General features: G+C 41.0%; 1 protein-coding gene across 6 annotated transcripts in view; it reads right to left on the reverse strand.

The window, feature by feature from the left end:
* The window catches only part of PPARD (peroxisome proliferator activated receptor delta), a 72,600-nt gene that overhangs the window by 12,385 nt on the left and 44,073 nt on the right, over nt 1-16,142 (reverse strand). For 5 of the 6 annotated variants that reach the window (XM_061632323.1, XM_061632317.1, XM_061632318.1 and 2 more), the window contains 4 exons: nt 6,287-6,526; nt 3,242-3,393; nt 1,202-1,340; nt 91-293 (listed from right to left, as the gene is read on the reverse strand). In XM_061632323.1, the coding sequence (XP_061488307.1) occupies nt 91-293; nt 1,202-1,340; nt 3,242-3,393; nt 6,287-6,422 (630 nt within the window). In that variant the 5' untranslated portion in view covers nt 6,423-6,526. Of the gene's footprint in view, nt 1-90; nt 294-1,201; nt 1,341-3,241; nt 3,394-6,286; nt 6,527-15,762; nt 15,927-16,142 lie in introns of those variants that run through there. The other variant, XM_061632321.1, reaches the window with a different exon arrangement.

Genomic DNA, 16,142 nt, shown 5'->3' on the forward strand with positions numbered 1-16,142 from the left:
AGCACAGCACTAAATCTCTTGGACTGCAAGTGAAAGGGGCTTGCCTGGCAGTCTCTGCTCTATTTTTAGTCCTCTGGGACTGATACTCACTGGAGTACTGTTAGCTTTTCCCGTCAGGATGCCTCGTGCTTTCTTTTTGGTCATATTGAAATTTTTCAGGTAGGCGTTGTAGATGTGCTTGGAAAATACTTTCAGGTCAGCCACCTGCTGGTTCTGACAGTTGATCTCGCTTGCCGTCAGTCCTGCCACCAGCTTTCTTTTCTCAGCTTCTGGCATACGACCAAAACGAATAGCTGAAGAAGCATAACAAAGCAGAGGCTGTTAGGAGTCTGGAATCAGAAAGGCTGGGAATGGTTCCATTTACACATCACATCCCTATATCTTTCCAACTTTCATTGAAGACTTTTCTTGATACACAATTAAAGTTGGAGGAAGAAAAACAAGAACTTAAAATGTTACATATTACACTTATATCCCACCTTTCTTCCAAGGAACTCAAGGCAGCATATACCCTACTCCTTTATCCTCAAAACAACCCTGTGAAGCAGGTTAGTCTGAACACTAGTAACTGGCCCAAGATCACCCGAGTCAAGGCTTTGGTGGCCGAATGGGAAAGCATTGTAATTCAATGGTGAGAGCAATCTGCTTTGCATGTAGATGGTCCCAGATTCAGTCCCCAGCATCTCCAGGTAGGGCTGGAAGAGAACCCTCCCTAAAACCCTGGAGAGTTGCTGCCAGTCAGTGTAGACAATACTGAGCTAGATGGACCAACAGTTTGACTCAGTATAAGACAGCTCCCTCTTTAAACCTAGGTCACTCCAATCCTTATCCAACTCTAACCACTATACCACTCTAATTATTAAATTAGTTTGGCTCCCAAGGTAATTATTAAATTAAAACAGAGCTCAAATCAGTCTAAAGAAACAACAAGGAAAAAGAAACTGGAGACAACAGATATTAGACATGTATTTCTGAGGACTCTGATTTTCAGAAGGAAAGACAGGCAGCTCGTGGCAGTTTCTCCCACCTACATGGCTAATGAGGATGACTGTCAGAACCGTATGGTTAGACATCCCTTCCACACCCAAACCATCTCTAGACATCGCTAAACATGTTGCCTACAGGAAACACATAGTTCCATTTGTCCCTTCCTTGCTGTGCACTTCTCACCGCCATCCAGAGCTATAGAGAGGAGTCTCACCGTTGTGTGACATGCCCAGGGAGAGGCATTTCTGAAAGCGGCAGTACTGGCACTTGTTTCGGTTCTTTTTCTGAATCTTGCAACTCCGCTCACATTTCTCATACTCCAGCTTCATACGGATTGTTCGACGAAAGAAGCCCTGTTGGTGAGCAGGCAGAGCAAGGAGGCAGAGGGAGGAAATAAACAGGAAGATGGTTCTTGGTTAAAAGAGCAGTTCCTTGAAAGATATTCTATGATTATTGGCACCTTGAATCCCAGGCCAGAGAAATGTTCTCCATAACAAGTAGAGATGTCTTAACAGGGAGCCACTACAAACACAGACGTCATGCAGGAAAGATTGCTATAGGGAGGTGGAAAGCCTAAACATGGTTGTCCTGTGTAGAAGACATGGCACGAAACAGACTTGTGATATCACAAACAGCCAGCAGGAGGATAGGAATAAACAAATTAAGCTTCTCAACATCGTCCTCTCTCTCTCTCTCTCTCTCTCTCTCTCTCCCTCCCCCAGCACTTTTTTGTTATTATGTTGCATCACTTAGACAGTGAGTAAACTCCTTTGGCATTTCCAGCAGGGCATGGAATTTTGCGATTTCTGTAGCCAACCAAACAATTAGGAGCAGAATATGTTCACAGGTAGTCTGTGGAATATGTCAGCCAAGGATTACCTCTAAAAGCAATGTCTACGTTCTCATTAAGGCCAGAAATTCACTGGAGAATAATGACAGCGAAGGAGGATAGAGTCAATGCAGAGTTGGAGAACGTATTTGCTATGCAAAATTCCTGTGCAGCTTAGTGACTAATTCCAGAGGGACATCCATATTATTCTGTGCAGCCTAGGAATCTTACTACCTGTCCATTTCAAGGGGATATCATTACGTCATTTTCTCAGAATGCAGCACCTTGTTAATACCATTGGTTTGCAGAATGGTGTTCTGTTCTGCATGGCCAGAATAGAGGTCTGTCTTAGATCTCTGTTCTAGTGGTGACCTAGAGACATTTTAATCTTTAACTCAACAAGAAAGGATTCTGTTTCCTTCCACATTTTACTCACTGAAACCCAGTAGGCCTGCCTCTTATAACCTTCAGGCTGTACAGTAGGGGGTAGCCAACATGTGGTCCTTGTAGCTCTAGTATAACATATGCATATTCATATAATATATGGCTAATAAATAATGCTTTCAGTAATAAAAGGGCCAAGAAAAATGCATAGCTAAAAGCAGTGAGAACTCACAAAATAAGTAGACGAGACACTTGGCTCATACTTAAAAGCAAATAAGCTTGGGCAAGACCAAACGATTTGATGAACACAGACTTGTAGAATCAATATCCTTAGGTCAGGGCTTTTTAGCAGTATAGACCAACAAATGTCTAGGTTAAAGAAAGGAAAAGGAACCAGTTGGGGAGTGGCATGATGTACTACGCTGGAAGACAAATTTGGACATGATTTAATCTGTTCTTGTCTAAAAATGAAGCAATAGCAGGGCAAGAAACAGGCCAAAAACTTACCAACAGAGGAAGACAAAAATCTATGGAGCCAAACTGAAAAGAGACTCTCCAATTTGAATGAAGTCAAAGTGGATAAAAGACTATGGGATGATGGACCGTGGGGATGGGGGCTTTTGGGGTGGGAATCAGACCTGGGGTTATACCTGTATCTGGATCACCTGGTACACTTGAAGCAGAGGTCACCCATGCTTGCAAGCTAAGCATTCATTAAAAACAAGAACCAATATCTTAGTTGCTTATTCTTTAGGTTATTATAGTTGTAGCTTAATAAAACTTTGAAGTCATTTGAATTGATCTGTCACTGCCTGTTTCAGTTGGTGAGAAGACTCCTATGGACTCTACAAACACATAACTTTAAACAGGATGGTAGGATACCTGATGAAAGGTGCTGGGACCACATTTTAAACTCCCCTCAGCTCCAGTCAGCATGATCAAAGGCCAGAGATTTTGGGAGCTGCAGTCGAGCAACATCTGGAGGGCCACAGATTAGCCACCCCTTCTCTACAGACTTTGTATGTCACATGTTGTCCATACCTTGCAACCCTCACATGCATGCACTCCATAGTGGAACCCCGATGCCTTGTCACCGCAGACCCTGCACTCTACATTCAGACTTCCTGAAGTTGCCTCATCACCGCCCATCTGGAGTTGGTCTGACAGAGAAGGAGAAGAACTCTGGGAAAGATCTAATAGGGAAACAAAATGGAAAGCCATCACATTGCTATTCTGCACCAGTGTACAGCCAGGTACATAGCAACATTACAGCAGAACTATCTCAACCATATTTTGCATTGTCTAAACACAACCAATTAGCTGGCATTTGTAAAGCACTGGGTTTTAGAGAAAGTACCAGCTTCAGCCTATATCCTGTATGACTGAGTGTAATACAAGAGTTATAGAGTTACATATGGAGTTATCTAATCCATTGCATATAATGTATTTGTCATTTTCTTCATTTGTTTGTAACTAATTTCATCCAGTTCACAGAATCTAGAAATGCAATACCCATTAGAATCTAGCAGTGCTACTGCATCAGAGCCCTCCCTCCCCTGCCCAGAAAGTTTAGGTGTTTGAAACCAATACTCCTCAACATATGAAAATACAGGGCTGCTGTTCAGACTATAATTCCTTGCCATGACAACCAAGCCAATGGGTGGTATCCAACTACCTTGTTCCATCAGTGCAAAGATTTCCACCTGCGCAACTGAACTTCCCTCCCCCACCATGCGCTCCCTAAATCTGTTCTGAGTTTCCCCCCAACCCTCTGGAATAGATCTGGAGAAGGTGCAGGGCATGTATGGGGAGAGAAGAGGGAGGGGAAATTCCATTGTGCAAGCAGAATTACTTGCACTGATGGAAGAAGATAGTTGGATACTGTCCACTATCTCTTCTCAGTTTGGGCATTAGTACTGTACTAGGTGCCTATACCTTTCCTTTTCATTCCCTGGTCAGGCTAAATCATTTGTTCTTCTTCAACGGAATCATGAAGTCTTTTACAGTCTTAGTTCTCAATTAATTAGCTCACAAAAAACAAAAATAAGCCAACTCAGTTTGCATGCAGATATCTCTACAGCTCAGCTGATTGGAATAATACCTGAAAGTGACCAACATTTGATGTTTCAGAGGAAGATTTTCCCACCATTTAAGTCCACAAATCTGAGCATGCATGTACCACATGTTTGTGGCAGAAATACACTTAAGACCTTAGTCTAAGGCGTTAATTTGCCTTTCTTCCCCACTCATGGTATTACTTCAACATTCTTTTTCAGCATTTGTTGAAATGTTAATTCTAGTATCTTCTCTTATAAGTTCACTCATGTCTCTTAATGTGAGACTGGAGAATATACAGCATCATACTGATTTCAGCACAGCTTCTCTTAAGAGTATGACTAAACAAGAAGTGGAGCTGTAGTGAGTTTTTTGTCCTATGAGGCCAGCTGCCTCTTTCCTTTGAAACGTACATGAAAGATGCACCTACCAGTGAGTTGAATGCTGATTTAGTTAACAGATTTGCCCCTCCCCCACATTTCAGACCAGCTGTCCAACTTTTAAAAAGTTGTTTTTTAAAGTGACACATCTCCATTTAGTCATTTAAAATGTCCATTCATCCTCTATTTCTTTGTTAGAGGCCAGTCAGTTTAAGAGTTGCAAAACTAATCCAGGGATGGGAGGAAGGTAGGTTTGAGATGTAACAGGTGCCAACCAACTAGCGCAATGCACAGCTAATTTATGTTGTAGAGTCTACATTCAGTGAACCAGTTTTCTCTGAGATGCCCTCTGGAGAGAAAAATTGCTTGTTTGCACTTGCCATATTCTACATTTTTTACAAAACTTATTAACCCTGGCTTCTTCCTGCTTTCCTCACTTGCACTGAACACTGTAAAGTTATGCTATACAAACTCCCTAACACAACCTTAACAGAGAGGAGAGGATGCAGAAAATCTAGTAATGAATTTGAGTCCTGTTGCAGGACTACTTTCAGCGGATCCCTACTCCAGGGGAGTACAGAGCATCTGGTGTCGTCTTTGACAGGAAGGGTGTGGGTATAATCAGTTATTTCATGCATGAAGGGAAACATGAAGGTGCAGCTGGGATTAAGATGCAAAGGAGTAGAGAGAACAACAAGGAGAAGAAGATAAGATGAAAGAGAGCACAGCCTAAAACATTAATCTGAAATGTGAGAATTTCTGGCAGAGGAATAATATGAAGGCAGTGCTGAAACAAGAAAAGAGGCATAACCATAGCAAAAGAGGGAAAACATTATCTTATGGAGGTGTTCCTAATTGTCTCAGAGTAGAGAAAGCAAAGGAAAGTGAACAAGCAGAAGGCAACTGCAGTAGTCTAAACCAGATTTGGCCAGTTGGGGGTCTGTGGGCAAAATCCAGTCCTATCTAAATCAGATAGATATCTTTCAAAACCATGGATAGTTTTAACAATATAAACCATTATTTGAGCATTGGTATCGATAAGAGGAAGCAACAGGAGAATGACCATAGCCTGGTTGTAAAGCCATTAGGAGGAGCTGAATATCACTCCATGGATATAGTTCCTCACAGTGAAAGATATGTTTAGGACAAGTGAGTGGCTAAATGCAAGGATTGGAAATCTTCATGGCTAGTTGGAAACATCAGCAGGATACCCAAGAGGAAACTGACAGTGAGACATTCACACATGGGACTCGACAGAAAGCAAAAAGAGAAAATGAAAGAATAAATGCAACAATCATCTAAAACTGTAGGAATCACAGGAAGGTGGTAAGTGAAACAGAGTACAAATGGAAACACAATGAAAGAATGTAGCATGAGAAGTAGTAAAGGGTGAAGATCTGAGCCTAAAAGGCCATCTACAGAGAGACAGAGAGGGAGAGAGAGAGAGTGTGTGTATAGGGGGAATACTGAGAGTGGCGGAGAAGTAAAAATCAGCCACAGACAAGAAAGAAGAATGTTGTGGAGCCCAAACTAAAATGAATTAGCATCAAAGGTGACAGAAAATACAAAAATAAAGGCAAAAGAGCTACTTAGACAACCAGCTTCTGGGTGGGGGATCAGTATAAAAGGATAGATCCAACCTCCAACCTACCTGTGTAGCTGATAGAAGGTGCTGAATTATCTGGTCCTTCACTTGTGTCTGAAGTTCCACCTACTGCCGTTAGTGCCTCTTCCTCTTCCTCCTCCTCTTCCCTGACCTCAGGTACTTCCTCCTTTGGCTGTTCCATAACTGATCACCACCCTTAAGTGCCAAGACTGCAGTCCCTGTCATAGCTCTGGCATCATCCACGTCTGTCTGGAAATGGGCCCCTATCAGGCTCTTCCTGCTAGCCTTCAAGGAAGAGAAAAAAATGTTAGAGAGCTTCAATAAGAAAAAACAGACTGCACTGTGGCTCTTTCCATAGCACAATGAAAACTAGGCAAATGTATTCCAATTGCAATTGGAATATGTTGATTTTCACAGTCTTGATATGCTATGGCAAGGACCGCTGTCCTCAAAGTCAAGGAAGGAGAAGAAGCTCCTTCCTTATACCACTCAGGGTGGTATAACAATAGGAAACTGTGAAAAATAAGGGTGTCCTACTACTTGATCACTGGAAGATCCCATTAACCTCTGGACTGTCAGCAAGCAGAGAACTCACTATTTGCAAAAATTTCCCGTCACATAAATACAAGTGAGCCTCTGAACAGAGGGAGAAAGGTTATCACCTGCTGCTAAACTCCAGAGAATGTTGAGCATTTTCCAGAATGTTTCTGTATCCAGTTTAAGTTGTATTTGTTGTGTACATATGAACAGTTTCTGACCTTCCTTAGAAATGCATGAACAAACAACATATGAAGCAAGAAATCACAAATACGGTCAGCAACTTTTCTCATAATCGTAGTGGCACTACTTCCAGCCACTACAGCCATAGTAATTGCTGATAGCCATATCCCTGAGAACCCAGCTCATACAGTATCTTTGATCACGTGAATGTTTGCCTAGTAATAGATTGCTTTTATGTACATAGAACATAATGTGTAATATGGCACTCAAAGAGATGTTTCTATTTCAATATATGCTGAGGGATTTTTTATTCAATGTAGCTGCTGAGGCTGCAATTTAAAGCACAAGTCCAGTGCCCTTTTCCTTAGCTCATTTTTCTGCTCAAAGTCCTCCCCTCCCAGCTCCCTCCTCCTCACACACACACTGAGACATTTTCAAATTACTGCCCCAGTGGTTGCATTATATGAAAAACAACAAAAATAAAAGAGTATCAAAACTGCACATAAGGTATAGTACCATCCTACTTGTAAAAAATCTAATTCATCCAAAACCTCTTCATTTTTCTATATGTGCAATAATAATTTTGATAGAATTTCCTTGGATTTTAGATGTAAACCATTACCTTATCACATAGCCATTCAGAGTGCTGCAATCATGCAGCCACTGAAATTACTTCTGTGCCAAATAATGTAACAATAAAGAGTGTTGTGGCACCTGAAATACCAACACATTTTTATTATGGCTTAAGCTTTCATGGACTAGAGCCCACTCCATCAGATGCATGGAGTATAAATCCTCAGATAATTTATTTAATTATTTATAAGCCGCCTTTCAGGACACAGTCACCTTCCCAAAGTAGTGTACAAAAATCATACAACTAAAGCAATACATACAATTAAAACCACCCCTTGAAAAACTGAGCAGCAGCAGTTAGTTTATCAAAAGAATTAATAAAATGTGACTTGAAATAAAAATGGTTTAAGTAAAGTTTGTAGAGAATGGGGCTGCATACATTTCATGAGAAGGGCCATAGCTCAATGGTAGAGCATTTGCTTTGCATGCAGAAGGTCCCAGGTTCAATCCCCGGCATCTCCAGGTAGGGCTGGGAAAGACCCAGTCTGAAACTCTGGAGAGTTTGCTGACAGTCAGCATGGACAATACTGAGCTAGATGGACCAGTGGCCTGACTCAGTATAAAGTACCTTCCCATGCTTTTACTGCCACAATGGGCTCGTAATGGGAGGGAGGGATATAAATCTAATAAATAAATAATAAACAAGTGAGTTCCAGAGGTATGGGACCACCACTGAGAATGCTCTGGTACCCATCAACTTAACATCTCATTTTGATGGGCAAGAGAACAGGGCCTCAACAGCTGATTGTAATACTGGGGCAGGCTCATATGGCTTCAAGTCAACCTTCAGATATCAAGTACTTCAGCTCTGGAGAGAGGGGTGCACAGCCTTCAAGTAACTAAACTAAACCCACCAAGGCAGGGAACTACTGCAGTGGGATAGGGATACTCTTGCTGGGCTTTGGTTGTTAAATGGCTAGATGAGCACTCTTGCACTGAAGTAACGGGAAGCACTCAGATCCTTAAAAAAAGTTCTTAACACACAACACATAAAACCTCTGAAGAGTCCACATAACACAGAGGTCATAGGGAGGGAATGTGTTAATCATCAGTACCTCAGGTCATAGGTGCTGTAACATGCAGGACAAACAATCACAAGAGACAGGCAAGGTGGGAGTAGGACAGGACTGGGGCAGGCATTCCATTTTCTCAATGACAAACTACTGTGTTCGTTTGCTCAAAAAGCACAACATCCCTACAAGACAATCACCTCCTTGAGGGAAGGTGCCTGTATCCCAAGAAGCAACGGTGTAAAGACTTGTCACACACAAAAAATGACAATCTGGAAAGGGGGCCTTAACATCCAAACAATGGGTGTTTTACTTAAATTTGTCTGGATTAAGAGTATCATTACTGCAAGTTTAGCCTGTAGATGCACTAAAAATGTGGAATCATCATTTGCATTTATAGACAGGTGATATGAGTTCAGGGAAGCAGATGCTGGTATACACAGGTACTGTTTCACTTTGCTTCTGAAGCAGTTTGAAACCAAAGTGCATACATTATAGTTAAAATGAATGCCTATATATTGCTACAGATGAAGATGTAGGCCAGGAAAGGAATCTGTGGAAGGACAGGCACCAACAGGTCTCTAGAACTGACACTGTGGTTACTGGGCCAAATGCCACCCCCACACCCTTCACTAATTCATAAGAGTTAATTAATCCAGCACAAAATTGCATCTAGGCATTTTATGACTTAAAACATAGACAATATCAGACACAAGACAAAGGCTAGCTATTAAACTCCAATCATACAATGGGCTGGCAAGAAATAGCTAGCATGACTGATTACTTGCTAGAGCAACAACCTCTCCAGCTCAGCTGAGATCACGCCACTTTCTATCATGCTTTGAGACATCCAGGTCTTTTAAAAAGTTCTAGGTTAATTTTTATTCAACATGTTGTAACCAATTCTCCTTTTTGCTGCCAAAATTATCTTAGTGCTTTCTTACCAACCTGAGCAGATATTGAGCCTTATCCAACCACAAGGACCTATAACAAGATCTAGTCTGCATTCTTGTCTTGCTGCAGAAATATGACCAAGTCTTACCCACATCCTACCTACTTGAGCAGAGTCAGTTGTAATTATAACAATCATATACACTATGAAATGAAACAGCATATTCTTCATAAAACTGAAGGACAGCATACAAATACCTTACATAAAAATGTGTATGTTATATCCATTCATTTCAAGTATTTATAAGTCACTTTTTACAGCCAAGTCCTCATAAAATGATCTACATAAGATAAACAATACAAGAAGCGTAAAAGAAAGGTATACCTTTCCATGGTATCCCAACTACCAACAGCTTTGAATCGCATAGGTCATTTACACTGTCAAGGAAAGGCAGTTGAAAAGAGGTTTTCAAGGCCCTGTGATGAAGGGGCCAAGTGTAAGTTAACTGGAAAGGAATTCTGTAGCTGAGGGACCATCACTAAGAAGGTTCTGTCTCTCATGCGTGCCAGCATACCCGATTACTGGCAGACACATGAGGAGAAATCAGATTTTAATGTATGGGGAGGGTCATATGGGTGAAGGAAATGTTTACACTAAGCCAGTTCCAAATCATTTGGGTTTTAAAAGTGAACACTGGCACTTTGAATTGAGCCCATAAATGTATTTGTAACTAAGGCTGGTAGAAGGCACTCTTGGCCACTGCCACTACCTGTGTTTCTCCAGACAGCAACAAGTCCAGGAACACTCCTAAGCTGCATTCCTGTTCCTTCAAGGGGAGTACAACTCCATCCAGGATTGGTTTAATTCCTCCATCCATACTGGCCAATTTCCCATCCTACAAAACCTCTGTTTTACTCGGATTAAATTTCAGTTTGTCCACCCCAATACTGCATTCAGACACCTGTCCAAGAGTTACACAGCTTCCTTTGGATTTGCAGGTGAGAAACAGGTAAAGCTGTCTAACGCTGGTCTAATCTGATCAAGCAATATTATTTATTTGTTTAAAAGTAACACCTACTCCAGCCTTTCCCAACTAGTGGACCACCAGATATTGTTGGACTACAATTCCCATCTTTCCTGACCATTGGCAATGCTGGCTGAGGCTGATGGGAGTTGTGGTCCAACAACACCTGGTGGCCCACTAGTTGGGAAAGGCTGACCTACACCATACATTTAAAACACATGACTTCCCCCAAAGAATCCTGGGAACTGTAGCCTGTTAAGGGTGCTGGGAATTGTAGCTCTGTAAGGGTCAACTACAGTTCCCATGATTCTTTGGGGGAAGCCATGACTGTTAAAGTGATATAAATGTGCTTTAAATGTATGGTGTGGATTTGATTCCTCCCTGCCCTTCATCATAACCAATCTTAAGGAGAGAACATAGAACATATATTAATTCAATAAAACAGGAGGAGATAAAATGCACAAATTAAAAACCTATCACATTCACACTAAAACAATATTAAAATGGAAGACAATTCCAATAAAACTCATATCACAGAAATGTCTGGGAAAACAGAGACGTGTTTTAAGTTGAGACCGAAATGTTCTGTCCATGGAGCGGAACCATTGCTGGCTCTCCTACATATTATGCTATTTATGTTCTAGGGCATGTTCTGCATATATTTTATCATATCATTTGTTGCCCTGTGCTTGGCACAGGGAATGGGAGGTACTACAAATTGAGAGTGATGCATCTCTGGGCAAGCATTAGTATTGTATGCCCCATTCATATAGCCAAAGGCTCCACTGCCATTTATAAGCCTACCGCCTTATAAATAATGTAATCTCAGTGCAAGTTACCAATATATTGATCAGACTTAGTGGCACAGGCGTGAGGTGGCTCAAGATACAGCATCCACCTTTGAAAGACATTGATATACACCAATTGAGTATCTAGCCCTGTGGCAAAAGCCAATACGGTTTCGGCCCAGTTTATCTGAAGGAACGCCTCCAGCATCACCAATTATGCCGCCAGACAAGATCAGCCACACAAGACCTCCTCTCGGTCCCACCAGTCAAAACAGCTAGGCTGGTGCGGACCAGAGAGAGGGCATTCTCGATTGTGGCCCCCACCCTCTGGAATTCCCTTCCTTTTGACCTTCGACATGCCTTAAAGACCTAGCTATTCAGGCAGGCCTACAGGATTTCTGGGGTGGATTAGTTTTTATGATGTATTAATTGAAGGCTGGTTTTAGATTAACTGATGATTGTGGCTTTTTGATTTGTATGTTGTGTTTTACTATGCTATTGTACATCACCTAGAGTGTCCATTAATTCGGACAGATAGGCGACTCACAAATAAAATTTTATTATTATTATTATTATTATTATTATTATTATTATTATTATTATTATTATTATTATTATTATTATTATATCAGATACAATAGCGATAGCAACCACTATCAAGGAAAAAACAGCAACTGAGCAGTAAGTCTTTTGTGGTAGACGTGCAGTGGTAAATTGATGAGAATTCCTTAGAGAACAAAATCAGAATCTGCATTTCCCAATTAATCTATTAGTCATCTTCCCTATTATAGAAATGTATCTTTTTTCTACCTGGCCTCGCTAGGTGTCAGTTCTCAGGATGCAGATCATCTTATCCTTTTGTCTGCTATCTTAAAAAGCCCTGAATGATTTCTGTGTAAGAACATTTGTAACAGTGTTATGGCTTCCGAAGTGCTGAAATGGAAAACAGCCACCAGCTGGTTGCTGTTATGGTGGCCCATGCAGGATGACATGATGGAACTGAGTGCAGGCGTTAGTAGAAAGATAAACACTAAACAATACTACCTGTAGTTGATAGTTAAGCTATAGAACTCACTCCCAGAGGCAGTGATGGCCAACAACTTGGAGGGCTTTAAAAGAGGATTAGACAAATCCATGGACGATAAGGGCATCAAAGGCTACTAGCTATGATGACTGTGCTCTGCCTCCACAGTTACAGGCAGTATGCTTCTGAATACAAGTTGAGGGAAACTGCAGGAGGAGAGAGTGATCTTGTGCTCAGGTCCTGCTTGCAAGTTTCCCACAGGCATCTGGCTGGTCACTGTAAGAACAGTACACTGGGTTAGATGGGCCACCGGACTGACCCAGCAGGGTCATCTTATTTAATTTTCTTCCTGCTGAAAAACTAAGAATAAAGTTACAGAGATGTAATTTGTCTCTCAGAGTATAGGCAACTGAGATATTAAACATGCCACGATATTGTCAGGAGAAGGAAAAGGAAACATATTTACTTATAAATGCTTTCTACAGAAAATTAGCTCCTCACTGTCAAACTCAACCAACAAGCTATCCATTTCATACCATCTCAGCCAATAACATTCCATACACAGGCCAACACAGCCAAATTATCACTGCAAAGTGGCACCCAGTCACTGTTTCAAAATGGAACTGGTTTTCATCTCTTCCTGTTTCTATGATTAGCCTTATCTGGAACTGCTAAATCAGGAAGTGAAAGGGGGGGGGTTAAAAACAGAGGGTGTTGAATTTTAGAGCCTTGCCTTAGTATGCAACATACTGTACCCTTTTAGAAAATTGAGACATAATCCTGAAAAGGATTCTTGCAACAAGAAATTGCTCTCATTCTTTTGTAATTATTTTTTGTTATAAATGCATCACTACTACAATTAAAAATAGCTGTAAGCATGGCTTTCCTCTTAATTCGACTAGAGATTTCTCGTCTTATGGCAAGAAACTTGCCAACTCATGCAAATAATTGGCAGTTCTCTTCATTGTAAGCATTGCATCAACTCTGATGCCTAGCCAAGCAGGAATATTTAATGCCCTGCCTTTTTTAGAACAATTAAAAAATTACAAGTTAGAAGTGATTGTGACTATGTGTGTGCATGTGTAATTTAAAAATTGTGTTCTTTTATAGTTAATGAAATAGGGGGGAGATTGTGTAGCATAACACTTTCTAGGAATGTAAGTTTCTACTTATCCACTCCCCTTGTGCTCCAGTATTGAAGGCAAACGTTTGTGTGAATCTGAAGCAGAGGTTTCCTGTATGAGACTTCAGAGTGCAAGGCTGCAATCCAATACATGTCTACTCAGAAGTAAGCTCCATTTCGTTCAATGGGACTTACTCTCAGGTGAGCATGTATTGGATTGCAGCCAAGAGAGAAACAAAACTGAAGTATGCAACAGATGGATGAATATAGCCTTTCTGAGCTAACTCTTTTGTCTTAAGGAATGGACTTTGCCCTCCATTTTCATGCAGCCACTTCAGTGTTTCTTGGAGGTGTACACCTGAGCCACAGGGTTTTTGAAAACTACACTTGAGGATGATGATAACAACAATAACCGCACAGAACTCTCTAGTTTCAAGACACAGATTTCTTATAAGAGCTGGAGAAAACTGAACATCATTGCCTTCAGTGGAGGAAAGTTCAGTTTATTTCAGTTGGGCTGCATCCTGCTACTTTTATACTTCTAGAATATGGGAGATCAAGGAAGTTGTTGGAAGGAAATCACATGGGTATAGAAAAAGCTATAGATGTACCAACAAATAAAACCAACTCCAAATCTGCCTCACTCTGTTTTTAAAAGTGTCTGTATGAGACACAGAGAACTCTCTCAATCAGAGTTCCAGGCCTTTGAGGGCAAGACATGTTTGTGTGCACATGCATCTATTTATAATAACACACATGCATGTGCTTTTGTCTGTATTGACACATATAAATGTAGAGTCACTCCTTTTCGTGCTTAGAGCTGTAGTTCGGTGCATTTATCTATTTTAGGAATCAGAGGAGGTACCTCCCAAGCTTCTGCTCAAACAACCTTAGCTTTCATTTAATAGTGAAATCATATGAAAGCAGTGAGAAAAATAATACAGCATGCTTTTAAACAAGTGAAGAGAGCTCCCCTGTAGTGCCTCATAAAGGACACTGAGACCCCATTCACATGCAGTGTTATCCTTGGCCCTCTCCCACACACTTCCACTGTAGGAAATGGCACACACAGAGGAAAAACTATTCACTATAGTTTGAAAGTAATGAACTAAATCCTTTTTTATATACCTATATAAAAAAGAATGCAAGACCTTCAGGAAGAGCATCTGGTGGAGTGCTGAGATGAGGCTAGGCATGGAAAGGCATTCACAGTCATTACTCAGCCTCCAATTAGACTTCTTCCATCTTTAAATTCCATCAGAGCAATGAGGCTTGGGTATTTTATTTTAGAAGGATGTGCCCATGTTTCCTTTCTTTACAGTACACAGGGACTTGAACAGAATGCTGGCACATTCCTTAACATGTTTTTGGGGAGTATACTGATCTATTCCTCTGGACAAACCCAAAACAAAAATTAAAGCGTGCTGACTGCTAGCTGCTTAAGCAGAACAGACACAGTCCACTCACTTTGAGGCATCAATCTTGCCTACATAAAACAATGTAAGTCAAACCCTCTAAGAACATTTGGTGCAACATTACGGTTCATGACAGATCACAGCTATATAGTATATACTACCTTCAGGATCAGAAGCATCATGCCTCTAGATACCTCTGAATAACAGTTGCTAAGGATCATGAGCAGGAGAGTGCTAATGCATTCATCTCCTACTTGCGGGCTTCCCATAGGCATCTGTTCAGCCACAGTGGGAAACACAATGCTGGATTAGATAGGCCTTTGCTGTGATCCAGCAGGGATCTTCTTATGTTCTGAAATTCCACAATGGTATCTGCAGAGACTTTACAAAGAGGCTAATGCTCTGCCACAGGACTTGACATGCTGCATGAGAGGCCGACTTTAAGAACAGATAATTCATCCATCATTATTCACATTGAACTGCAGGTAACTTTGTATACAACACAGAGCACACAAAGGCATAATCTATAGCCAGTTTTTGTAAAGATCGTTAGAGAGCCAAGATATTACTGCCACGGGTGAGATATGAATTGCCAGTTTAGAGGTATTATGATTTCAATCTAGAATCTAGAATACATTTCTGAAATTAAATTACTGGGCCTGATCTTTCACCTGTACTACAAACACAATCTGCAACAGTGCTAAGTCAGGCACTTTCACCTTGGCAAAAGTTTCCAACCTGTGAATTGAAACTGAGCCCCCATTATGAAGGCACTGGTTGCAGAGTACTCCATCCTAACACTTAACAATATTAACAATATTTTCCACTGAAATGAACATACCCACATCCAAGAATGTCTATTTGATGTTTCACTTAAATAAATGAAAGTTACCTCTAAAGATGATGTTTCAGATGAGGCTGCAAGTGCTCCATATGATTATAACACTGCCTATAACACTTTATCCAGATCACTGAAATTCAGTATTCATACAACTGTGTTTTTGTTGCAACACCCTGCATTCCGAAGATGGCAGGGGGATTTGTTTCCTGTGGAATTAGTACTCACTTAAACACCTCACCCATTTCAGTAGATGAAAGGAAGACCAGTCATCATCCTAAGTAAAGCTAACACAGCAAGTAGGAAAGCAGCTGTTAGCAGTAGAAAGTAATCAAAATAGAGTGAAGGAAGCAGAGCAGCACAAACACAAAGGAACTTTGTGCCAAAAGACACTTTGGTGGCTGGCTCCAAGGATAACAACATGAAAGAGGTTT

The sequence above is a fragment of the Rhineura floridana genome, chromosome 6, assembly GCF_030035675.1.
Source record: "Rhineura floridana isolate rRhiFlo1 chromosome 6, rRhiFlo1.hap2, whole genome shotgun sequence".
NCBI lineage: Eukaryota > Metazoa > Chordata > Lepidosauria > Squamata > Rhineuridae > Rhineura > Rhineura floridana.